Consider the following 26,361-nt stretch of genomic DNA (forward strand, 5'->3'; position numbering starts at 1 on the left):
AGACATGTGCAAAGAGTTTCTCAAATTGAGTTGTAGCTTTTTAGTTTCAAAGGGTGTGGAAACTCTCTTCATAGTCAGAGAACCACTGGCAGATTTTATGTGTTTAAGTTTGATTGACTGAACTTGTTTCTGTTGCTTAGGGATTTTGGATGCCAGCACCTTTTTAGCACATTCCTTCTGATGCAGTGGAGATCCCCAGGCATCCCTAATTTTTGCTTTGTACCTCATATCGGACCTGATTTGGTGTGACTTATAAGTATCCTGCAAGGTGCTGACTGTCAGGAGGATTCGGTCAGGAGACATGACACAATGTGGACCTCTCTTCTTTATACTCTGTAAAGTAGCCTGTGCTTCAGCGAGTGAAGTTGCATGGACCAGGGATTCATGTGTAAATTCTCCAACTATAAAAAAGAAAAAAAAATTACCATTTGAATATGACTGTGAAACAGAAGTGAGTATACAGTGAGTCCAGTGCTGGTGATAATGTATTTCAGGGGGGCCAACCTTTTTGGCAGGCATGCTACAAATTAGCCCTGCACCCTCTCCAAGCGCCAGTCCAATCCCTTCCCCTTACTCAATCTGCTGCTCTGCTTTCTATTCCCTGACCGATCTGCTGCTTTGGTTTCTTCTTCTTTCCATCCCTGTGCTCCCTAAAAGAGGCTTCATAACCATCAGAGCTCCAGTTTCCTGAGACAAACTTAATAGCAGCCTTCAACTACCTGAAGGGGGGTTTGAAAGAGGCTGGACCTAAACTGTTCTCAATGATGGCAGATGACAGAACAAGAAGCAATGGTTTCCAGTTGCAGCAAGGGAACTTTACGTTGGATATTAGGAAGAATTTTCTCACTAGGAGGGTAGTAAAACATTGGAACAGGTTACCCACAGAGGTGATGGAAGCTCCATCCTTGGTGGTTTTCAAAACCTGGCTAGACAAAGCTTTGCCTGGGATGATCTAGTTGGGGCTGGTCCTGCTTTGAGCAGAGGGTTGGACTAGATGACCTCCTGAGGTCCCTTCCAACCCTAACTTTCTATGATTCTAACCTTTCATATAGCCCTGGCCTCTTGCCCAGTGAATGTTACCCTTTACCATACAGTCTACTTATTTTAGGTATTCTAATGCAAGCATCACTGTAATACGGTCATTTCTAGCCCCAGAAACATCTTACCAGACTCTAGCAAGGCTTTTGTTGTTATTGAAAACTGGGACTCTGTTTCTTCTTCATTGTCTACATGGCATTTTGACCCATATGCACAGGTATCCATACTATTCCTGGATGTATAACCCTGTATGTATAGACTGGGCACGTGCAATAAGCTATGTACTGGCAATGTATGTGTCCCTTGGTAACCCACAGTGTCCTCAATGGCCTGGAATCATAGTTGGTGTAAAACCCAGGATTAGTGGGTTTTAGACAGTGGAGAAATAGGGCTTGCGTATATTTTAGCCCCAGTAGCTGAGTAGCTCAGGCACTTGCCTGAAAAGCAAGAGACCTGGTTTTCAGATTCACTCACCTAGAGGAAATTTGAACCTGAATCACTCTGATTTTCCAGCAGAGTGTTCTGGACACTGCCCTCCAAGTCAGACCTGAAAGGAGAATTATGTAAGGCCAGGGAGGGAGTAAGCCTGAGAGTAAGTGGCTCAATGAAGTGGCTCCTGCCCTGGAAGGGAAGGGACCCTGTGTTCTGGCCTGGAGCCTTCCTCTCAATGAGGCAGAAGCTTCCCCTGTGCACTGCCTTCTTTCCATTTTTTTCAGTGATTATATTAAAAAGAGGCAGAGACTCAGCTTCAGAAGGAGCCCCAAAGAAGGGTTTGAGTGATGCCTGGCTTACGGCATGGTGGTTAGAGCACTATACTGGGAAATCAGAGTACTGCAGCTTCAAACCCTCTCTGGATGAGAGGGACCTAGGATCCATGTTTCCAGCTTCCCAAGTGACTGCCTGAAGCACTCAGCATTTTTTTTTTTTGCTGATGCACATGCCCCTTTATGCACATATATAGGTTGTCTACATGTACAGAGTTATGTGCAGAGGGAAAGAATGGCTACATGCATATGCATGCCAAAAATTCCAATAACTAAAAAAATGCTATTAGACAATCCAAAAATAGAGCTCCATTTTAAGTGTTTGTAATGAAGCTTGTGCAGCATTGCTTTGGCACTGATTTTTACCTGTACGAGAGAGTTTTCTTTCCTGTTCTGGTTGGATATAAAATGATGCCACACTTTTCTTTGAACTCTGTTGAAGGGTGCATGTATTCACTAATTCATGATGAAGAGCTGCAAGACAGAGGGTTGGGTTAATCCTACAGAATTAAAGGTAATGTTAAATGAATTTCCATTTACCGATGTCTTTAATATCAATTGTTTACCAATTTCCTCCATTCCCAGCTTCTGAAGTTAGTAAACCCTAATGGACTGATATACACTTATCCAACATTTTCTGACAAGGGAAAAAAGGAACAGAAAAGATCCTGAAATAAATGATAGTTTCATAGTAGCTAGGGGTCAGAAGGGACCTAAATAGATCATCTAGTCTGACCCCCCGCCGCTGGCCGGAGCACACGCTGGGATCACACGACCCCAGACTGGTGTTCATCCAACCTCATGATAAGCCAGTGACTCTTTAGCAGACCAGATTCTGATCTCCATTCTCACTGGGAGAAATCCAGAGATTTGCTAGTTGATTATTTGGATTTACTTTGGATTTACAATCTTTTTAACTAAGATTAAAATCTGGTTCAGTCCCTGCCCCTTGCAATACTTGCAAAGCATTCGTATGAGGAAACTGCTTAAATGGCATTCTAGTAATGAAGTTAACATTTAATAGAGTTGCACTGAAGGACTGAGTTGGAATCATTTCCATGAATGTCTTCACAATAGTTCAAATACGTAAAAGGCTCAAGGCCACAAGCTTCTCAGACTTGCAGTATTTAACTATATATAGCTCAAACACATTACATATTGGAATAAAAGGCCATCCAAAACCTCAAACTGCAGGGATGCTACCGTTTGAAGTATGAAAATTTGTGTGCACTTGCATTTCAGCTTTACACATTATAAACAGCATCATTAAAAGATGCACTATAATGCATTTTATACATCCATCATTCTGCCCAATGGGGGAATCATGGATTGATTTGGATGAAAACAGTGGATGCTTCAACCTATTTCAAACTCATTCTTTGTTAAATTAATGCCATTTTAGGGGTATGCTGCCCCTTTAATACACTGCACTGCAGGAAATATGTACAGTACTTTGAAATGTTTCTGAGCCCTTTGGCGATTGGCGACGAATCACGTAAGACAATTGTATCTGGTCTTTGTCGTGTTTTTGTGGAGAAAGATGATATATCCTCCGGGTGGCTACATCCTTTCTCATTCGCTGAGCATGAGCATGTTGATAAGGCTGTGTTTCATCTGGGGTTTCTCTATGCTTTCTCTTATCTTTAGTTTCAGCTTCTCGGTCAGCTGGTAATGTGTAGTCCCACTCTGCCTCCTCAAAGTTAAACAGCAGAATATTGCTCAAAGCATTGATCACCATCCTGGGAAGGGAAGAAGAATCCAGTTAAAAAGCTCAGATTGTAATAATCATGAAGCAGTTTCCAATTGTGTCAAATTGCTTGTGTGCACTCTATTACAAAGACTGGGATACAGACTAAGAATTAGTAGCTAGCTTGGGGGAAAGAAAAACTGCAAAAGTCAGTTTGTTGTAACCCTTGCGATCTCATCAGGTAAACTCCAATTCATGTTACTTGTTTGAACTCAACAGGAGTCTTTCGTTCAGTTCACAGTACTACTAGGAATCATATAATGTCATTTTTCAAAGTAATATTTAGAATAAAATTCCCCCTGAGTGCATTCTGTTAGACTATGCAATAATTCTCAAAGGAATTGGTAGATACTAAATTACTACGAGCATTTACTACTAAATGGGAAAAACACTGGGGGAACATACTGTAGGAAGCTGCTGCTGTTGTCTACAGGGAAGAATGTGATGAGACCTAATAGGTGTTTTCTACTTCTTATTTGCAGCAGAGCACTGGCTAGTTAAAGGTAGAGGTGGCCTCAGATCCGCACAGTGAAAAAATTCACACCAGATCCAGTTCCAACATAATGTTCTGGGTCTACTGTCAGAGTGTGTGCCCAAACCCAGACACTAAATATAAACATTTAGTGATTTGGGGAAGTTTGGATTGTAATAGAGACCTAATCTTCAGCATAAATGTAATACATTTAATTAATTAATTAATTAGATTTATATCATTCCCTATCCAAAAGGCCCAGGATAGCTTACAATAAACAAGAAACCCACCAACAGAATTCCCTAAACAACATCCCAAAACCCAGGAACTCCAGTTGCCCCCCGCCCATTGCATCCCTACCCAAACCCCCATACAACTAAACCCGCTTGCCAATCCCAACCACATCTCCCAACAACCACTCACATACAGGTACAAGGAATCTCTTCCCACTCCTTGCCACCCTTCTCCACCACCCCACCTCATTTCCAAAGGAGATGTCCCCTCCAAGCCTTCACTCCCTCTCAAAAGGGCTGCAAAAGTCACTCTACCCTCCAAAAACACCTAACCCTCCCAACAAGCACAACACTAAATTCAAAAGAAAATGTTTGAGATGAACTATGTTCAATCAAACAGTAGATGTCTCTCAAAAACACGTACTAAAGGGACAGTGCTATGAAAAACATTGCTTGAGCAATGATGTAATCTAACAGGTTTAGATTCGAGTTCAACTGTCCCCACCCACCTATTTTCTATGATGTAGAAGGACACCCCAGGTTCACCTCTGCTATTGGCCCTCATCACCTTCAGACATGTACCAGTCAGGAAGTTAAATATACGGATTTTTCCATCTGCACAGCTACTGATGACTCTAAGGTAAAGAAACTCCAGATACAGCACATCCCTGAAAACAAGACATGAGAGTATAAGCACATTCCTCATTTTTGCAGGAGGAGACTAAAATACTGAGTTTTCTTGCATACAACACACCTCCAAATAAAATGCACATCTTAATTTTGGAAGGCAGAATATAGGGGGGAAAAAAAGATTTTTCCAGAGTCATGGCTGACTGTGACACAGAGTAAGTCCTTGTGAACACACAGTGTCCAGGAAGCATGGCATCAGGAACTCCCTGGTGTGGCAGACTGTCTTGTGCAATCCTACACTTTGCCCGCACTCTGGGCTCCTATAGACCAGGGAGGGGCTGGGCGGGAGCCTGCTCTGATGCACTGGCAATCCAACACATTAGAGCAGACTCAATGAATCAAGTCTGCTGGAGCACAGGATACGATGCGCTGTGGCAGCTTTCCGCATCATGTGTATCAGCATCCTCGCGCTGAAAAAATGGCAGTGGGGTGCTTTGTCCCCTCGGGGTCTGTGGCCCCTGCCTCTGGCGCCTCAGAGGCCTCCACCCAGATGGAGCCCCTGGTTCCAGGCTCCATGCAGACGGAGCCTCCGGCTCTCAGCTGCAGGGGCTGCCTAGTACATTTCCAGGCTCATGGGACCGGGAGCATGGCCACCTCCCCTTCCAAGGTTTGCTCCACTTTGGAGTCTCTGGGGTGTCAGATAGAGGAGCTCCAGGCCTCAGTCCAGAGACTGCATGCCATCAGGGATGGCAAGCAGAAGACATATTCCTACTTCCAGGCCCTTCTCCCCCAGGAAGTGGAGGACAGACCACAGTCACCTTCCAGGACAGGGGAGGACTTGAGGACCTCCCATGCTGTCCAGCCCAAGGGTTGGACCAAGGTGGTCAAGGGCCCCAAGGCCCGCTGCACCAAGGTCCCCACCCCACTGGAGCTCTGCAACAGGTGTGAATCTCTTGCAGCCCCAGTAGAGCCTGCTAAGCTGCCAGCTCTGGTAGACAGCACAGGCTCAACCCCCGCTCTCCCTAAGAAAAAACTCAAAGTGTTTATCATGGGAGACTCCATCCTGAGGGGGACTGAGGGGGCAATCTGCTGCCCCGACCCCTTAGCCCGGGAAGTCTGTTGCTTCCTGGGAGCCCAAAACTGAGACATTGCAGAAAAGATCCCTGGACTCCTCCAGCCCACTGACCACTACCCTATGCTCCTTATTCATGTGGGCACAAATGACATGGCTTGGAGTGCTCCCAGCCAGGTCATGAAGTGCTACAGGGATTTGGGAGCAGGGCTAAAGGGTTTGGGGGCACAGGTGGTGTTTTCTTCCATCCTCCCACTCTCTGGCTACAGGTGAAGGAGGGAGAGGAGGATCGAGGTAGTGAACCAAAGACTGCAGCACTGGTGTCATCGGGAAGGCTTTGGCTTCCATGACCACAGTCCTCTCTTTGGTGAGAGAGGCAGCAAGCTGCTGGGAAGGGACGGCCTCCACCTCTCTCCACTGGGGAGGAGGCTCTTCTCAGCCAGACTGGCTGACCTGTTCCACCAGGCTTTAAACTGAGCCCACGATGGGATGGGGTGACTACTGCCACTGCTGGCCCACTGAGCAATCCTTGCAAAGCCAGCAGGTCAAGGCACTTAAGGGAGCCCACTCCTGCCCCAGCCCTGGAATGAGCAGCGGGCAAGGCAAGGGCCCCTAGAGGGACACTTGCCTGCCTGTACACAAATGCCAGGAGCTCGGGGAATAAACAAGGAGGAACTTGTCCTTCCGCTTAACACAAATAATTACGATGTCACAGGGATAACGGAGACTTGGTGGGACTCTACCTATCACTGGGCCACAGGTATAGATGGCTATACCCTGTCCAGGAGAGATCGAGTGGACAAAAGGGACGGGGGTGTAGCTCTCTACATCAAGGAAAGCTATGCATCCCTGCAAGCCAACATTGGTGCGCAGGGTGGACAACTGGAGACCCTCTGGGTTAAAATCCATGGGGAACATGGCACAGGGGATACAACGGTGGGAGTGTACTACAGATCCCCTACCCAACATCAAGAGCTTGACCAGGAGTTCACCTGGGAATTGGCTGAGGCTGCATGCTCCCAGTCCATGGTTGTCATGGGCATTTCAACTACCCGGACATCTCGTGGGAAGAACGTTCAGCCAAATCCGAGCAGTTGCAAAGCTTCCTCACGTGTGTGGATGACCTCTATCTGACACAAGAAGTCTATGGGCTGATGAGAGGTAAAGCACTGCTTGACCTGGTACTGTCAACCAGGGATGACCTAATCAGTGACCTAATGATCGAAGGGAAGCTGGGTGACAGCGACCATGAGCTGATCACCTTCGAGAGGCCCTAAAGGGCCACAACCCAAAGGAGAGGGGAGTTCAGGAAAGGGGTTGCTCCTCAAGGGAGCGATCCTAGATGCACAAGCAAAGGCTATCCCATCTCAGAGGAAAGGCAGCAAGAGGGCACAGCAGCCCCCTTGGCTCTGCAGGGAACTAGTGGACCTCCTGCATCTAAAAAGAAAGGCCTACAAAGGATGGAAGATGGGACCCACCTCCAAGGAGGAATATTCTGCACTGCTCCGGACCTGCAGAGACCGAACCAGGAAAGCCAAGGCTGCGATGGAACTCCAAGTGGCTACTAGGATCAAGGACAATAAAAAGTCCTTTTTTAGATATGTGCGGAGCTGGAGAAAAAGCAAGGGCAACATTGGACCCCTGCTAAACCAGATGGGAGAACTGATGACCGACGCCCAGGAAAAAGCCAACCTACTAAATGGGTACTTTGCGTCGGTCTTTCACCAGTCCCATGGGACGCCCCTGCCCATTATGGGACAGGGAGGCCCGGGTGACAGAGATTCCCTGCCCTCCATCAATGCTGACCTCGTGAAGGAACACCTTGAGAGGCTGGACACCTTCAAGTCAGCCGGGCCTTATAGTCTTCACCTCAGGGTACTCAAGGAGCCGGCTAGCATCATAACCCAGCCCCTGGCATGGATCTTCGAGAACTCCTGGTGCTCTGGTGAAGTGCCTGATGATTGGGAGAAGGCTAATGTGGTACCTATCTTCAAAAAAGGGAGGAAAGTAGATCTGGCAAACTACAGGCCCATCAGCCTGACCTCTATCCTGGGAAAGGTCTTAGAAAAGAGTATCAAAAAGGCCATTTTTAATGGACTGGCCGATGGCAACATCCTGAGGGATAGCCAGCACGGGTTTGTTGTGGGTAGGTCTTGCTTGACCAATCTTATTTCCTTTTACAACCAGGTGACCTATCACCTGGACAAGGGGGAAAAGATTGATGTCATATATTTGACTTTAAAAAAGTCTTCAATCTGGTATCCCTCTTCATGCTGGACATAAGGAAGAACTTCTTTACTGTCCGAGCCCCCAAGGTCTGGAACAGACTGCCGCCGGAGGTGGTTCAAGCGCCTTCATTGAACACCTTCAAGAGAAATTTGGATGTTTATCTTGCTGGGATCCTGTGACCCCCAGCTGACATCCTGCCCCTGGGACAGGGGGCTGGACTCAGTGATCTTCTCAGGTCCCTTCCAGCCCTAATGTCTATGAAAGTCTATGAAATCTATGAAAACACAGTGCCCCACTGCCATTTTTCAGTGCAGGGACTCTGATACACGTGACGCATAGGTGCTTTCAATTAGTGTGGATCACTAATTAAAGTGCCCAGCACCACAGTGTGTAAAAATGCCCTCTGTTTCCAGGAGGATCTACTCTGTCACACAAAGTTAGGCTCCAGACCCTTGCAAAGGGCAGTAGCAAGACTATTAATGTTTTATTGTAAGTAGTTATTTCTATATGCTTTTATAAATACAGTGTTGTTTCCACATCACAACCCTAATCAAGATAATATTAAGAGCTTACTTGCTGCTTCAGGCACAAGCTACAGTATTCAGCCAATAGCTATGGCTGTGAGAAGGTTAACACAAAACTCTGCCCCTTCAGTTGGCTGAGCAGACACAAATGGTAATCATCTTGACAGCTGCAGGGCATATCATGTCTCCAGGAGTGCTCCTTTTTCAGCAAAGAAAAAGGTTTCCCTGCTTATCACACACACCCCAATTTTAGGGGGATAACTATAGGAGGTGGTGGGGAAAGGTGTGTGTGGTATGTAAGAAAATATTGTAATAAGGGTGATGAGTGATGGTCCACTTCTGCCAGAAGACATGTGAGGGAGCAAGTCAAGGTGTTTAAAAAAGCTGGATAGTGAATTCCCCATAGCCAAAATTATGAAATTTGTTATATCTATGATCAAGAAATGAAAAAAGCAGTCACTCAAAGTATCTAGTATATTTAAGATGACCTCATGGTTATTAGCTTTGCCAGTGGGCATTTTAAATAACACCTTTTCTTCTAAAAAGTCTTGGAAAGTAAATGCAAACATGAGAAAGATTCTTTCATGTAATGTGCCTGATCTCTTTGACTGACTAGATCATATGTTTCTACGCTGGGATAAGAACAGGATAACTTTTTTGGAATGAGTTCTGAGCGTTATTCTTTGTTGTAATTACGAGTGTCTGGGAATTGCTGCTCATGTTTTTCTGGACATGTCTGCACTGTACTGTCAGCACATCCCAGCCATGCTGTTCCCTAGCACGCTTCACATTTCAAACCCTGAAATCCCAGTGAAGACAATCTACAGTGTCCCTTTTTTAAGTTGCTCTGTTAGCTTCAAAGGCACAGGTCTGTACTTATTGATGGATTATGTGAATGTCAATATAAGGCCACATGATGGAATTTCTGGGAGGGTTGCTTTCAAATTTCTTTCTTTAAAAAGTGAAGGAATTGCCTACAACATGACTATGTTAGAAGAATCATCGAATCATAGAAAATTAGGGTTGCAAGGGGCCTCAGGAGGTCTTCTAGTCCAACCCCTCCTCAAAGCAGGACCATCCCCAACTAGATCACACCGTACAGCACTGGAGTGTATTGCTGTGTGCTAACTGCATGTGTAGATGTGCCCAGTGAGTGTCTGTAGGAGAAAAGGAAACAACAGAAACCTTCCATGGGGGAGAGGAAGGGGGTGTTTAGGGGGGAACTCTAAGACTCTAAATTAGCACATTCTATCAAGTTACCCCCAAACAGGTGACAGACAGGGGAAAGATACAGACAATTGTTATCTACAGTTTCAGACATGTACCTGATACCTACTTTGGGTGTCTGAAAGCCATTAGGCAACTTTTATGTTTTCCCACCATGCTCCATCCCAGGGCATATCCATCAGCACTTCCTGTTACTAGATGCCACTGATCAAAAGACAGGCATTTAATTGAGCCTTGGTGCCCTTCTAAAGTCTGGAATATGAAAGAGCTAAATGTTAGTTGGTGTAATATGGTATCAGAATTCAAGGATTACAATATGCTCATTGATAGTCATTTTGATTCAGTAGTCATTATAAGAAAAACATAACAAGATCATGATTGGTAGCCAAAAAATAATCCATCTCTTAGCCTGAATTATTGTGTGTAATATTTGCATGTTGTTGAAGCTGAGAACTGAACTCAGACAATGTGTAAATTTATAGTTGAAATTCTTCTATATGTACAGTTCTGGCTGACTTTTTCTGCCAAAGAAAACTGATTTTGCCTCTCAAAGAACTGGAGTAATGCTCATTTTGCACATGTACTGGTATAACTGAAATCAGACTTTGGCTTTAATCTTTAACTTTCATATTTTATTGTAAGTTCTACCTCAGATCTGAAAGCTTCTTGCCACATAATCCTTTTTTTAATGAATATTCATGCAAACAAAAATACTAATATCTGTAAAGTTCAAATAATCAAGAAGATATGAACAGGCCACATAAAGGCACAATTTTTAATTAAGTGAATCATTTGCAAATAGGTTCTTTAATTGTTCAATCATTATAGTTTTTAGTGTAACACACAACTAGAATTCTGGATATGAGCATAGTCCCAATCACTCTTATTAGTTATCACAATGCTGCCTGCTCAGGTTGTATAGTGAATTCCAATTTGATCAAGGATTAAAATATATTCAAGGATTACAAAACCTAGTTGCTCCCAGGTAGTTTACCTACTGCCTTCTTTAAACAAAAAAATGGCCTTGGCATAAACAGGAAGCCATGAATAAATCACATGGGCTGGTTTTAAAAAACCTTATCAGAGCACTAGCTGCTAAAAAAAACTTACTTTGACCAATGTGCATGTATCGACATGCCATACTTTCACCAACCCTCTCTCACAACCACTAACTATGTGGGTGCTGTTGATTTTGGCCGTCCAAATCGCATCTTTGTGTTTCAGAGTCTTGATGCATCGCCCTGTGTCTAAATCCCACACTGTTAGGAATGGAAAGGAAAATCTTAAGTAAGTAATACTCTTATCAGGATGCTAAATTCCATATTGTATGCATCTGCATCACTTTGTAAAATGTGAATAAATGTTACTACTTAAAGCACATTTGCGCCTGGAGGACCCATCTGAGCTTGGAAACCTTTGGTGCCAGGTGCATTGTGAAGACAATCCCTGCCCGGAAGAGCTTCCAATTTAAACAGAAAGACCCAGATATGCCCCCCCACCCCACCTCTCACTATACGCCCCCCAAACACACACACACACACACACACACACTTTTTTCAGTCTTTCCAGTTAAGAGAGGCAGTCTCTGCTGGGACATAGCAGGTATAACTTAATAACAGGAAGAGTACTTTCTACAGACATTGGGCTTGCCACCCAGAAAGTCCAGTAAGCTGGGAGGAAAGAAAAGGTCAGGGGAAACAGCAAGGGAGTGGTTCTACGCTGATGGGTACCCATGCCCCATTCCCAAGTGAGGCCCAACAACAAAAAGAAAGCATCACAAGGATGTTTCTTCCCTCAACACACACACACACTTCCTGGGTGGTGTTGCCTCTCCCTCCTGGCCTCTGAGCGGCTCCTTTTCAAATCATTTTGTTTCTCACAGAACTGTGGGAAACTTGACAACATTGACAGCACAGTGAACAATTGGTTAGCAAAGATGAATGTCTTTTATTTAGGCAAGTTAGCAGCAGAGGGCTGGAGGAAATGGCAGATGGGTTGTGGGGGAAGCAACTCAGACAGCAGTTCCTCGCTAACAGTGCAGGAAAACCCCCACCTCCATGTTTTCCACCTCCTTCTCCTCTATGTATATCACTGCTTGTAGCAGTAGAGAAACAGTGCTAAGAGACAGTGTGGGGGAGAAGTGATGTTAGAAGGAAGCAAGTCCAAGCTGGTAGGTCTCTGGGGAGTATCATCTGATCTAGCCACCAGACAGCTGCCTATCACAATCCCAAATCCCTGGTGCCCATCAGTGTTGAGGGATTGGGAGGGATGCAGATGAAATACTGAATCCCAGTCTGGTTCCATAGACGTAATCGAGTCCCAGGCCAATTTCCGTAAGCTGCCCTGGGCTGACAAGAAGTTGGGAAAGGAGAGAAAGTGGCCAGGAAAATATTCAATTTCCTCGTTCCCCTTCTTGGGGAACCACAGTCCTCTTGCAGGGCTTGCTCCACCCCTCCTCTGGAGATGTGGTTTTCACTCATCAGGGATGGCACGATTTGAAGGGAATGTCCAGTTCGAGCACGAGCTGAGTTGGAAACGTTGTGTTGTCCCCTAAGTAACATAGCATGGGGGTGCAGGAAGGCAAGGTCATGGCATTCTCTGGCTCTACAGGATGAGTTGTAAAGCATACATTCAGCTAGTAGGTCACAGCATCTGTAGAGCAGTGTCTTTCCCCAGGGCATAAGGATGACTGCTTCCTAGGCAAGTGCCACATTGATGGTTACTTTGATTGCTTGTAAATCAGGCAGAATGAAGAGCTGGTAATGTGTTCTTAATCAGCTTGTGAACTTGGACCTCATGTTTTCTCCATGGACCCATCATAGCTTGCTAGTCCCTTCTATGATTTCAAATCATCTGGGAGGACACATCAGGCAGACACATTAGGGAGAATTCTGTAGCCCTGCAATACCAAAGCACAAGTTCTAGGGATTCCCGGCTGTGTAGTGAGATGGCAGCTCCCACACCACCCAACCCTCCATACACCCTAGCAAGACATACTGGGCCAGAATTGATACATGCCAGTCAATACATTTCCAGGGGGAAAATCATTTCCCCCCTCCACCCCAGCAAGTTGCAAAGTGTGCTGCTCAGGAACCCAAGGACCCAGCTGTGACAGACCCAAGGAATAATACGGGAGAAGAGTTAACAGGGAAAGAACCTGGGACCCAGTCCAGACAGGGAGCTGAGGGAATCATGAATTTACCACCCAGAGTGCCTGCTTGTGCAATGAAATGGCCCATGGAGTAGGTGTGCAACACTTGCAGGCCTGTTCTTCATCTTATCAGAAGACTTTGATACACAGCAAAGAATATTTGTTGCTTTGCTTTATCTTCAGCCATGACTTTTGCAACTGGTGGGTTGGTGGGCTTCAGAACTGGTGGCTTCCCAAATGGAGAAACTGTGGCACAGCAAATAACCCAGTATGGAAGACAGAGGAAATATCAAGCAGGAGATGCTGGCAGCCCTCTTGTCTTCCTTTGCAGCTGCAAAAGCATGGAGAGCTCCGAGAGAGGGCTGCTGTGCTAACCTTGTGAAGAGAAGAATTAAACAGGACAAGAACGTGGCTGCGGATCCCGCCTGGCACAGTCATGAGGGCTTAATTGAGAGATGCTGATGACCCAGCCACCAAAGGGTTAATCAGACCCAACCTCCAACGAGTTGATTGGGTGCAGGCAGCCACCTCACCACCAAGAGTTTAATCGATCTGAGTTAGGCCAGTCTGGCCACCAAAAGCCATGTACGGCCAACCCAGCCCAGCCACCCAGGATGAATTGGGCTGTGTTGGGACCCCCAGCTACCGGATTTAACAAGAGCAGTTGAAGACCCCCCACCAAGGTTGGTAGTTTAGGCAGCAGTTCAACTGAACCTGAAACCTCCTCAGGACACAACTTTGCTGAAGAGTTTCATACAACCATACCCCCGCTTCCTTTCACACAGTGGCAGGCAAAGTCCTGATCCCCAGCTGGGCTTCAGTGCCAAGTTCTGACCTTCAGAGTTGGGAGTTGGGGCATATAGCACCTCTCCACATCTTTGAGGTTCTGACCAAGTCAACGAACAGGGGAGCATTAGGGTCTGTTGTCTCCAGTACGTTCAACCCACTGGATGAACATTGGGGGCATACTGCCACAGCACACCATGCCAAAGGATCCCTACCTCCCTAGGATACCTTGTAAGCATGTCCTGACGGCCATGGGTGCTATGATTTTCTGAGGTGCCCCAGCCCATCACTCCAACCACTCCCAGATGCATGGCCATCCAAAGTTTCCTGCTATCCCTTCCACCCCACCCAAATCATTGAGCACTTTAATAGAATTTAGGTAGGGAAATGGAGAGTCCATTGTCTGTTTGCACTATTTGACAAAAGTTTGGGGTAATGTTTACAAAGAATAAAATCATGTCCCAAGACTTTCTGGATCCCTTGCCTGATACCACCCCAGCCCCTGTTCGTTACAAACATCAGGCAAGTTCATAGAGAAACACAGAGTCTGCTAACTGTATGCATTGTTTAATAAATATTTTTCATTATATTTACAAAAAAAAACTTTGTCCTGAGACTTCTTTCCTTCCTACTTGCCCATGACTCCTCCTGCCCCACATCTCAGAGTCCCAAGAGTCATTTGCCAGGGCTTCCCTCACAAGAGCACCCTGTTGGTTGTGCCTGGGCACTCAGGCACCAGTGCACTGTAGTGGCCTTTGAGGCACCTTGCCTCCTCTGTCCAGACATTGTGGTAGGGTTCCTCTTTGGCCTTGCAGTTAATATAAAGGACACAGATAAAGATGACAAAGTCAGGTAGATAGTGCTTGGGAATATCCATGCATACCCCCAGTGCCCTCCAGTGTGCCTTGAAGCATCCAAAGGTGCACTCCACAGTCATGTAGCAGCCACTGAGGCAGGAACTGAAGAGTTTCTTCCTTGCATCCAGCCATCCTGCATATGACTTCATACAGGGAAGGATCAGGTACGCCAAATTACCAATTACTATAGAGAGGATGGTCATTCACCCACCTGAATACTGGGAACTCTGTGGGCAAACTCTCCCACTCCATCAGGGCAAGGAGACCAGAACTGCAGAACACCCTAGCATTGTGGACCTTGCCCAACCAGCTAGCACTGATATATGGGAACTGTCACAGGTGACTGATCATGTGCTGCAGCCAGTGGAGAACCCCTTGCAGTTGATGTACTCAGAGCTGTAGTGGAGAGAGGGGGGCACAGGACGGTGATGTGGGTCTCATCAATAGCCACAATGCAGTTGGGATCCTCCCTTTGGTTAAATTTGGTGACAAACTCCTGTGGGTTGGTGAAGTAGATGATCTGTGATGCCTGGCCCTCATGGATTTCCCAGTGTACCTCCCACACAGCCGGTCCTACCGTGGACTTGTCCATGCTGAACTAGTTGGCAACAGACTGGAGGTCTGTTGAGTGTTATGAACTCCCAGGTGGTGATGCTCACATACTTCTCCACAGAGAACAGTACACTTACGCTGATGTTTTGCTGCTCAATGGTGGGGGCCAGCTTGGCACAGATCTCCATGAAGGTGGCCTGGCACATTTGAAAGCTCTGGCACCACTGTTCATCATCCTAATCCCCAGGATGGTTCTTTCCTATCAGTTAGTGTTTGCGTCTCATGCCCAGAAGTGCCAGTACACATTTTGGAAGTGGTCCTACAGTGGCCCAGCCTCCATGGTGTGCTGTATGGAATTGTCCTTGTTGGCCATGTATGTGATGGCAGACAGAACCAAGGAACAGAGCTCAAGGACTTGCCTTTCCAGGGCTTTGGTCATGTCAGTATGAACTGGCATGCTGATGAACACCATCTCCCACATGAGCTGAAAGAGCAGGATGAGCAAGCAGTGAAGGGCTTTGACTCTCCATCTGGAGCAGTGCAGTAGGAACATGACGTCATGGTGCTCATCAAACGAGGGCCATGGAGTGAGCAAGTAGGAAGGCTTCATTCCAGGCTTAGAGCATAATTGATCAGCTTTCTGGAAAGGAAGCTGACCAGGTTCATGGATGCTCTGTAGTCTCAGCATAAAGCGGGGAAGGGAATGATCCTTGGGCAGGCAGCCAGCCAGTTGGGTTTCCTCTCTGCTCATCAGTTCTCAAGAACATATGGAGAATGGGCCTCTGCAAGGGGTGTCTGAACATTGACCTCAGCTGTGTAGCATCACCAGCACATGCACCTACTCTGCTTTTTAGTACTCCAAATGGTTGGTTGCTGTAACATCTGTCAGTCCATTTACACTACATTTTCATAACATTACAAATGTGCATCTGGTCCATGACCAGAAAAAGAAAGTATTGTTGTCATCATTTTACAGATAAGAATCTGAGAAACTTTGTGTTAGAGCTGAGAACTGGTCCCAGCCTGCCTGTCTCAGTCCAGAGGCATAATCATAAAACCATTCAAAGTTCATGAAATCAGTACTAATGAGAGTTCATGCAGTGAGGGGATCACAGATCCTTTCATGTATCCATTGCTTACAGAGAAATGTAAGCTGTGTTGTGAGAATCTAACATCTACGTGATGGCTTACATGCTCATGTTTAGGTTTGTACATTGTACAGGGCATAAATACACATGTTGGGCTACATTCATCCCAGGGTAAGCAAATCTGGCAGAAGGGGTCCCATGGGAGTTATTTTAGGTGCTGTTCACTCACCTTTGATTGTACAGTCTTTTGATCCAGACACAAACTTATTTTTATACAAATCCAGGCAGGTGATAGTCCCTGTATGACCATTAAAGATTCTTACACAAACCCCAGTGTATATATTCCAGCATCTGCAGAGTAAGGACCAAGAGGGAGAGAATCCTGTGGTTAATTAGGCACTACTGACTAATTTGTTCTCACACAGGCTGGTGCAAATCAGGGGTAACTTCAAATCCACTGGATTAACAGTGGGGTAAAGCCAGTGTAAGAGACACTAGAATAAGACCCAACTATTGAGATAGCTGATCATATATCTTGCTCTGCAGGCACCAATGCAGCCTTAGAAACATGCATCAAGATTCACTTTCTACCTGCCTGGTAGTCCTATTTCCTACTCCCAGCTGCCAAAATAGCACAGGTACCACCCCTTAGTGACAAAAAGGTGGGATGTGGGGGTAGGGGAGGGGATATAGTCTTCACTAGTGTAATCTCTTCTCCTTTCCTGCCTCGTCAACTCAGACCTGTGAAAACCTTCCAACTTGGCATTTTACTTGTTATAGGTAATTAGAATTGCAGTATTTACTGATAGGGAGGACAAAATAAATCACTCTCAACTTTAATGTGTGGTACTTGCAATTAAGCACCTATATATACCTTCTCAAGGCCTAGCTGCCTCTCCCTTTTCTTCCTAGTATATGGGAAAGTGGCCAGATACCATGGTGATTCATTGGTATAAGGATATATAGAAACAAAAGGGAAATCCTGGTTCTACCACAGTGCATGAAATGGCAGTTTTAACATGGACTTCAATAAGACTAAATCTCACTCCAGATACTTGTCAAAAATGCATTTTGTTGCTTGCATTGCAGAATATCTTGGCAACAGGTTTTACTGGAGGATATTTTCTTACTGTACTATCCAGTATTGGATGAAGCAGGTAATCACAAAAAGAAATGTCCTATACAAACTGGGGATACACTTGGATATTTATGATGTATTTTCTCTCTCTCATTACTATAATCAGTAAAAACAGAAGAAAAAAAAACAGATGGGGAAAAGTTCTTTTAATTTGGAAGAGGGGTTTGTTAGAATTTCACTTCAATAGAAATTTTCAAACTGGCTTCCCCAATTCATCTCCCTGCACCTTAGTACCAGTACTGCTCACCTGATGCTGAGATCAAAGCTAGCACTCAAAATGAACCCTTTCTTCTCATTGAGGAACAGTGCCTTGATGCTCCCAGCATGGCCAGAGATCACGGGTGGCACTTCCTTCATTTGCACTATATCAAGGAACTTCACTTTCCGGTCTGCAGAGCCAATGGCCAACAAGTTCCCACCGCTGTAGTGGATTACCCTATTTGGATCTGGCCTGGGTAAGCAAGCAGAAATTTAAAAGAGCTTTAGCCCGAGGTGTGGAGCCCACTGCTAAACAGGAAAGTGCAGTAAGCTGTTTTAGCCAAGCATTTTATTGTGGTCATTGGCACAGTATCTCTGCTCCGTGTGAAACCGGCTCAAGATACCAAAGGCCAGATTCTATTCCACACATTAGACATAGATCTATAACAGAGAACCCTACCCCTGTTAACTCCGGGGGGGGAGGAAGAACGAGTGGGGTCCCCAGGGGAATAAGACTTTCAGGGCCCACAGTTGAAAACCTCTGCAGCAGCCAGCAACTGAAACCTAAACGGGGAAAAACTCTGCAGCAGCCAGCAACTGAAACCTAAACCTTGAAGCCTGGGACTGCTAAGAAGCTAAGGAGGACCACAGGTCAGGGGAATTAGGCTGAGCAGACACCCCTAGGCCCACCTGCAAAGGCAGTAGTCAGGTGACTGGAAGGAGATGGACTTGGCTGTATATAAGCCTGGTCTCTGAGCTGGAGTTTGCAATCTGACTACAGGCTGAGGAGCTGATGACAGAGCTGGCTGCCAAGAAATAGGAGGTACCCTGAAAACCTGGGCTGTGGGGATCAGCCAAAGAAAAGCCAGGAAGGCTGCAGCTCAAGTAAACGGTTTGAAGCCTGAGGGGCCAAGTGTTAGTTTGGGGCCAGGGGGCCTCCTCCAAGTGGTGACTGACTAATATTTGCAAGGAAAAAGGGGGGCTACAGGGGTGGATAGAGGCCACAGGTATACCTCCTAAGGCATGATTAGGGCCAGGAGTCCATATTTGGGTTCCATGCAACCCCAATTATGCAAGAAAGTGGAGAAGCCCTTGGGCTGTCTTAAAAGAAGAAGCACAACTTGTAGTGCTTGGGGAATGGAAGAGCTCCAGGGACTGGACAAAGAAAGAAGGCACCAAGGAAGAGGTTACTCTGCCCTCTGGAGGCAGCCTCCCCTGGTAACCATGTTAAGATCAAGGCATGGCAGGTGGGAGACGGGAGATGAGAGAGACTGGGGAGCATGGATAGGCAATTCCCACCCCCAGAGGGCATCAGGTCTTGAAGGTAGGCTCCCCCCCTCACCGCTACACACTGAAGTGGACTTTGGTAGCTAAGTGCCTTCCATCCTGTTCAAGTCTCTGAAAAAAAAACCATTAATTCATTTACTTTTACAATATGCCATCATCTAACCCTTAAGACTGAGAGATGGTAGTTAACCATGTTAGTCTGATGTCCAGTAGAAGGCAGAATAGATCTGCACCTTAAGACTGAGTCACAGAGAAGCAGGGAGGAAGAGGAGGCCCTACCCACTTTCTGCACTAAGTTTTTCAAGAACTCAAACAGGGTGGACTAGAATCACACTTAGGCACCTAAGTCCACCTACACATTTAATCACTGCAATATTGTCCTGTCCCATAAGAATCTTCCTATCCCAATACTGATGACCCTTTCAGTCTTACATTCTCTGTTCCTTATGTTTCCTTTGAGACTATTGACCTCATTATCCCTAAAAAGTATTCACTTCAGAGTTTTAATAACAAAAGAGCCTTCATCCCCTGATGTGGTTTTTACATATCAGTCCTCACAAGATATGAAAATATGCAGTTTCCTCATATTTCCCTTGTACACACGCACACTGCTGAAACAGTCCCAGATGCTGAAACAGCATCACACAAACACCCTGCAGAGTCTCACATATATATACGTGTTACTCAGACATAGCTTCATACTCATATACTGGAACAGACCAAACTGGCTCAGGGCTTTCCCCTTGTCAAGCTGCTGTGCACCCACAAAATAACAACCCCCCCCCGGATTCCCTTAGTTCAAGTGGCAGGGCATGGCTACTGGAGCAAAAGGTTCTGCCTTCTTGTTCTAAGCAGTCACGATGAACAGCAAAGTGTACGGGCACACATACTTTTAAAGCAGTTTCAAAAGGGGGTCTCTGATCAGTACAGAAGTTATTACATTTTACGTTACATGTAGACAAGCTGAGGGCTATACAGTACAAATGTAGCAAAGTTGCTCCAACTTTAAACATAGATGACCCAATGTTAAAACTGTTTTGCAACATCATTATTGTTCCCTGCTTGTCAGTGTTAGAATGAAAGGGATCTTGCCTGGTTTTGGAGCAAGAGTCCTTCCTACCCATTTGAAATGCCTCCAAATGTATGTGTGTCCATACCCAGTTGGAGCAATTTTGCCACATTTGCATAGCTCCCAGCTTGTCCACATTGCTGTAACTGTTGCTGTAGGCTCCTCATCAGCAGCCTCCCTTTTGAACTAGCTCCAAATATACCTGTGTCCAAAACTAGTGACAATTGGGAAATCCTAGATTGCTGTAGGATAAACTTGGCTGGCACATCTCTACAGAAGGCCCAGTTCTGTTCACAGTTGTTCATGGGGGGAACAATGCAAATGTGATGTGGGGCAGAATGCACTGATTTAAAGCCTAGGCATTGCTACCTTTGATCACATTAGATCAGTGGTGCCCCAACTTTATTCAGTGGAATACTACACTAGTTCCATTAAAGCTTTTAGTGAATAACTGCAACATATAACCCCATAAAAATAAATGTGCATAAGAAAAATGCATATTGGTCAGTGCTTAGTGGGCCTAGTTCTCCTCTGCTTCATAGCTTGCATGCGGCAGCATACAAAGTGCATGGTGCACAGAGGATATAACACACCACCAATCCTTTTTAATGGTGTTTTACATGTCACATCCATGTTATATATGTGAAAATAACTTTGAGGCAGGCTAGAATTTGGCAAAGCACTTCACAAACATTAAGTAAGCACTCCTGTCAAGTGTTACTTTCATTTTTTTAGGTGGGGAAAGTTGAAGTGACTCACTTTTGAGGGACTCTCACCAGAGTTCAAAAACAAAAACAGGAGTTCGTTGTCCCTAGTCTTGTACCCAAACTTACTAGGCAACACTGTCTCAAAGCTGAAGGTATTTTTGAAACCTAGATAACAAATAGCATTTCCAAGTGAGCTTACAGTGTGATAAAAGAGGTATATTCAAGGCTATGTCCTTTTTTAGCAGGACCTAGTTCTGCAAAACAGCTGTAGCCCACAATTAGAAATATTGTAGTATGGGTGCAAACTGTGCTTCCCACCGGTAGAAAATAAGCTTGAAGAGGTGCAAGAGAACCCTGGGGGAATTGTAAGATGACACTATTGGCTTTGTATAGCTGCTATTTGATCCAAAAGGTTTATAAAACACTTTGAGATTCCCAGAGTTGGCAAGGGCTGTTGGTGCCAAATATTATATAGTAAGGTTCCCTGTAGTATACATACTGGTCTATGAGGACACGAACATTGTAGGAGCTGCACAAGATGTTTCTCTCCTCCATCCGGATGACTTCAGTTTGCTGGCCATGATAAGCAGCCTGCAGGCTGTTCTCTTCCTCCTAGGGCCAGAGATAAAGGAAGCAGGAATAAATAACGGTGATGGAAGAAAGATAGGAATAACGCTTTATAACAGATAACCTCTTATACAGCTCATTTCTCAGATACCCTAAAAGGACTTAACAAAGATGCCTTGTGCAGTGTGTTCCCAGCCAGAAGAGCGTGTTGGACACAGGGCAAGGGTGTATCTAGAGAATACTGCACCAGGGCTCTTCATTACTTCCTGCAGCATGAGAAATTGGAGCAACCTTGAGGCTTCCCTAACTTATGCTGGAAATTAGCTGTGCTGGCCTCAGGCAACCCTGAAATGTGGGAAGTGCAAAGTCAGTTCCTCCACCCTGTTCCTACCCTAAGTGCATGGATGGAATAGCTGAGAATCAGGCCTCTTATAGATACTTTTATTTTATCCATTGCCCAGCCTTAGCAGCTCCTTCTGGCCCTGGGAAGCTAAGTTTCTACTATGGCTGCTTATCAAATTCACAAAAAAAAAGAGTCAAAGCAAGGAGTGCCCGACAGAGCTTCATTATCTTGGGCTCTGTTCTCCTATACGGGTTAGGAATCCAGCCTGTTCTCAGAAGCCAGGAAAGGGAGTTCCTCAAGTAAAGCACATCTCCAAGGAAGATGTCCTCTCCATCAATAAATGCAGGCTCTCCTCCAAGCAAGGAGGTAAAGGAAGAAGAATGGCATAGCATAACAAAGGGGTGGGGGGGACAACAACAGACAACACAGAGGAAGCAGTCTCAGGTCTTGCCTTTGAGGGGGTTTCAAAAATAGCCCCCACTGCAGTGGCAGCTGATCACATTGCCACAATCAGCACTGCAGCAGCCACTGCTGCCCTGTGTGTCACAGCTGGCTTGGGTATGGCGCTGCCCTGCTATGCCTCTGGAAGAATGGGGCCTTTTAGTGGCTCACTGAAGGGGTTGTACCCATGGTAAAGGGATGATTAGAACATAGAAACTCCTGACTTCCAATCCTGTGTCTCCCCCCTCACTCAGACATAGGAAAATTCTGGGAGACGGAATATGTGCAACACACCTTATATTTCCATTTCCATTTTTGGCTTTTCACAGGGATGATATCCCCATCTTCAGTTATCCTTGGAATTGTAACATCGACAGTTTTCGCATAGTTGGGAATTACTCCCTTAGGGCATGACCCCTGGAATTGATAACAAACACTGGTACCATTACTGTACAGGGCAAATGCACTGCAAAAAGAACACAGAAAGCAGCACTTGTGGGTTTTAAGCGCAGAACTTACTTCAGTTTCTATGGGATGCAGTGGAGAAGGATAAGAATTTACTACTTCTACTGGTTGTTATTGGTGTGTTGCTTAAGAGACCTGGACCACACACACAAGCTTGTTGTTATTGTATTGCTCCTGAGAGCAAATCAGCTTGACAGTTGATCAAACTGATTTTTTTTCTAAACTAATACTAAGGAAATTTCATTACTAAATAATATTTAATGCTTCTTGATCAGAGCAGTTGTCTCATAGCTCTCGTATAACTCTGCCTCCTAGCAGATAGTTCCCATCTTAAAGTGACGTTGTCTAAAAATAAAATAACAAGTATATACCACATGATATACAAGAACATGGAGGGGGAAGCCTTGCAAAACAGCTGAATTGTTTGATATACTACTAACTCAGCCTGCAATTAATTATTACCATGAAGGGAGAAAAATGCAATTTTTCATGCATTAATAGAACCAAAACATCAAGGGCCAAATCTTCTTTCATCTTGACTCATCTGCTCCTTATGTATCCAAATGCAGCTTCTTAAGTGCTATTCTTGATGCTTACATAGACTTTAGACTCTATTTCCACCTGTGCAGTTGTGCTTGCCCTTCTGAGCATGCTCAGTAAGGGTCTGCTACAGCCACAAAGGCTCTGTGGCATAACAGGATCATCCAGGGAAGTCCCTGATTATACAATTGTAGAAGAATTACATCTAGCAACTATATGATGAAGGTGAAGGGCCTTTCCACCTATCACTCATATAGTTTAATAGTTAGGGTACTTGCCTAACATATAGGAGACCCCTAATGTCAATCTTAACCTTCATACAAAGCTGCAAGGTATGTTCAGAACTTCTCCAAGGTGTGGGGATTGTCAGCACTGAGAATTTGGTTCGGATTCATCAATATCTTTTAACCAGAAATGGGTGAGTATTGACACAGCAGCCAGGTCACAGGAACTAACAAGACTGAGAAGATTCCAAGGGATGAATCATAGAAAATAAGGATGGGAGGAGGACTTCCAAGGCAACATCAACTACTTCTAAGCTATCTCGGATATGTATCTGTCTAGCCTGCTCTTAAAAACCACCAGCGATGGAGATTTACTCATTATCTTGGCTGTTTAAAGATGTGCTCCAACACATCTAATCAGAACAAGTCAGAGCAGACTCAATTAATCAAGTCTGCTTCATGTTCTAATTAGAACACGCTAGCATCACTGCAGTGTCACTTGTAGTAAGCCCCCATATATTTCAACGTGGCTGCAGGGGTGCTTTAACTAAAGCTCATCGAATAAACTTCAGTTAAAGCATCCTGCAGCCATTTTTAAATACGTGGAGGCTTAATATACATGACACTGCACTGCAATTAAAGCAACTCTCTGGGAACCATCTCTAATTAAAATTCGCCCCCACCCACCCTCAGGCATGTGTATAGACAGCCCCAGTTATCTTCTAAGTTTTTACAAATATATTGTTTTGTTTCTTTGTGGTTTTCTTTTTTTGTTCTAGTGTCTATCTATGAATTGGAGTCCAGCTGATCAGTCTATAATTCTCTGGGTTCTTTTCCCCACTTTTTTAAAGAGAGACACTCTTTTCCCTTTTCCATTTCTCTGGAACTTCACCCATCCTCCAAAATTTCTCAAAAACAACTGTTAACAGCTCTAAGAATACAAGAGTCCATTTCCAACTTCATCACACCCAGCTGAATTGAAAACATTTAACTTCCTCCATTGTTTCTCCTTCCCTATTTTAGCATGAATTCTTACCCCCTCATCACTGGTGATTATTGTGTTAGCCATCTTATCAAAGTTAAATTTTTCAGTGAAGACTAAAGCAAAGAAAAGGCAATAAAAGCTTGGAACAGAATTTTGTTCCATTTACTGGGTGACCAAAGTGCAGCTTGGGTCTAACTCTTGAGCTATTTGATTATTGTGTAGGAGTGATTCTGTTATCCCTACTAGGTGCATATATGCCCCCCATTATAGGGGCAGGATCACTCTCCAGAGATGTGTAGATGACTTCCTATTCTTATGGAGGCACTCACACACACAGAGTGGGCAAAACAATCCCTCTACACCTCAACTGGGTAATTTAGAATTAGCCTCAAGATGCCCTTTGGGCATTCAGTAGGTGACACAGATTTCTGCTTTCTTGGAATTTGGGCTTTCTTAGAAGGAATTTAAAATAGAGCAACTCACCACACACTGGCAGCCTGGCCAGGTCCCTTGCTGTGTGCTGGGTTGCTCCAGCACCCACTGCTTGAGCAGCAGCTTGGAGTAACTCAGCATAGTTTCATAGCTGGCAGGGTCAGAAGGGACCTTGATAGATCATGAAATCTGACCCCCTGCCACGGCAGGAAAGAGCACTGGGGTCAAACAACCCCAGCAAGGTGTTCATCTAGCCTCCTCTTAAAGACCCCCAGGGTAGGAACCAGCACCACTTCTCTTGGAAGTTGGTTCCAGATCCTAGCCGCCCAAAATCTTTAGGTTCCACCGAGATTTGAACTCGGATTGCTGGATTCAGAGTCCAGAGTGCTAACCATTACACCATGGAACCCTGTACTAGTCAAAGACCCCTCATGCTGTATCCACCCTGTTCAGCAGAAGTTAGAGTCAACTGAAACCTTTTCAGCACAAGTTTACGTAAAATTCATGTCAAATTTGCTGCATAATCAAGCTTATCATAAGTGTGAACATGAAGGGATGGCTTTCCAAATTTATCCTAAACACAGCTTGCACCATATGATATAATTTAAAGTCCTATTCTTTTCTAACATTTGCCTCTATATTAAGTCCTGTGGCAGAACTTTGCATAACCAAGGTACCAGGACACCCTGGGGTGTCCTGAGCTCTTCTGAAGGGTGTTACAAGGTGTGAAAAGATAAGCAGATGAAAAGAGATAAATGCAGGCTGGCTACAGCCCCTCTGCAGGGAGGTAAAACTAATAAATACATTAGGCTTTTAAATAATGTTGCTCAAATCACAAAAGTTATGGAAAAGTGCCTTCAGTCAAACAAGGGGTGCCTGAAGTTTAAAAAGTTTGAGAACCATTGGTGTAAACTGAAGTTCTTGTTCCTGCAGTTTTCTCCTGTGGGACATTCACACTCTGACCTTGCCTCGCAGAAGCTCTCAGGATTTTTATGTTATGAAGTAAAGCTAAATAAGACTCAGCTGTTCTGGATGCCAAAGTGACTCATTAAAACATCTCTGCAATCTGATATAGGGCCCTAAAGTTCAGCTCATGTAGACATTCTTGTTTGGAATCAAGATTTTTTTTTTGTTTTATGCCATTCTTGTTTATAAGCCCTTGGGCACAATTAGCAGAGAATCAATAAAGTCTTTTCTAATATGTTTATAACTGTGAGTATGACTTACTCTAACCTAACCCAACACTGAGAATGAGGAAGGAAAAAAAACTGGAAGAAGTTGGTGAAGCATCCCTGGAAAAGCCCTCCTGTCTAATGGTTATAGAAATTAGAATCAAAGAGCTCTATGGGCACAAGGGAAAAATGAGAGGCAAAAAAGGACAGTTACCTGCAAGTACACCAGTTCTTCCTGGACCACTCGTTGTGACAGGTGTTCCCTTTTGACCTCTTTGGCCACAAAAGCCCAGTACGGAGTCACATCAGTGCACCTGCTCAGGGACTTTGGATCCAGAAACCCTGAGAAATTGCAAGGACAAGCTGATTAACTCCAAGCCATGGTGAGATGGCATCAGGAAACCTCAGGAGTAATTGTGTTTA

General features: G+C 44.9%; 1 protein-coding gene and 1 non-coding gene across 2 annotated transcripts in view; both read right to left on the bottom strand.

Moving 5' to 3' along the window:
* The window catches only part of CDRT1 (CMT1A duplicated region transcript 1), a 31,098-nt gene that overhangs the window by 707 nt on the left and 4,030 nt on the right, over positions 1-26,361 (bottom strand). Inside the window, 11 exon segments of the mRNA XM_025211667.1 lie at positions 1-401; positions 2,169-2,276; positions 3,255-3,541; positions 4,764-4,922; positions 10,046-10,188; positions 11,047-11,195; positions 16,600-16,721; positions 17,756-17,959; positions 21,269-21,381; positions 22,415-22,537; positions 26,153-26,280. The exon segment at positions 1-401 is cut by the window's left edge and continues 15 nt beyond it. Of these exon segments, the coding sequence (XP_025067452.1) occupies positions 1-401; positions 2,169-2,276; positions 3,255-3,541; positions 4,764-4,922; positions 10,046-10,188; positions 11,047-11,195; positions 16,600-16,721; positions 17,756-17,959; positions 21,269-21,381; positions 22,415-22,537; positions 26,153-26,280 (1,937 nt within the window).
* On the bottom strand, positions 25,104-25,175 carry TRNAQ-CUG. The gene has a single exon. It is a non-coding gene; the product is annotated as a tRNA-Gln (tRNA).

This window comes from Alligator sinensis, unplaced genomic scaffold (assembly GCF_000455745.1).
Source record: "Alligator sinensis unplaced genomic scaffold, ASM45574v1 scaffold584_1, whole genome shotgun sequence".
Classification (NCBI taxonomy): Eukaryota; Metazoa; Chordata; order Crocodylia; family Alligatoridae; genus Alligator; species Alligator sinensis.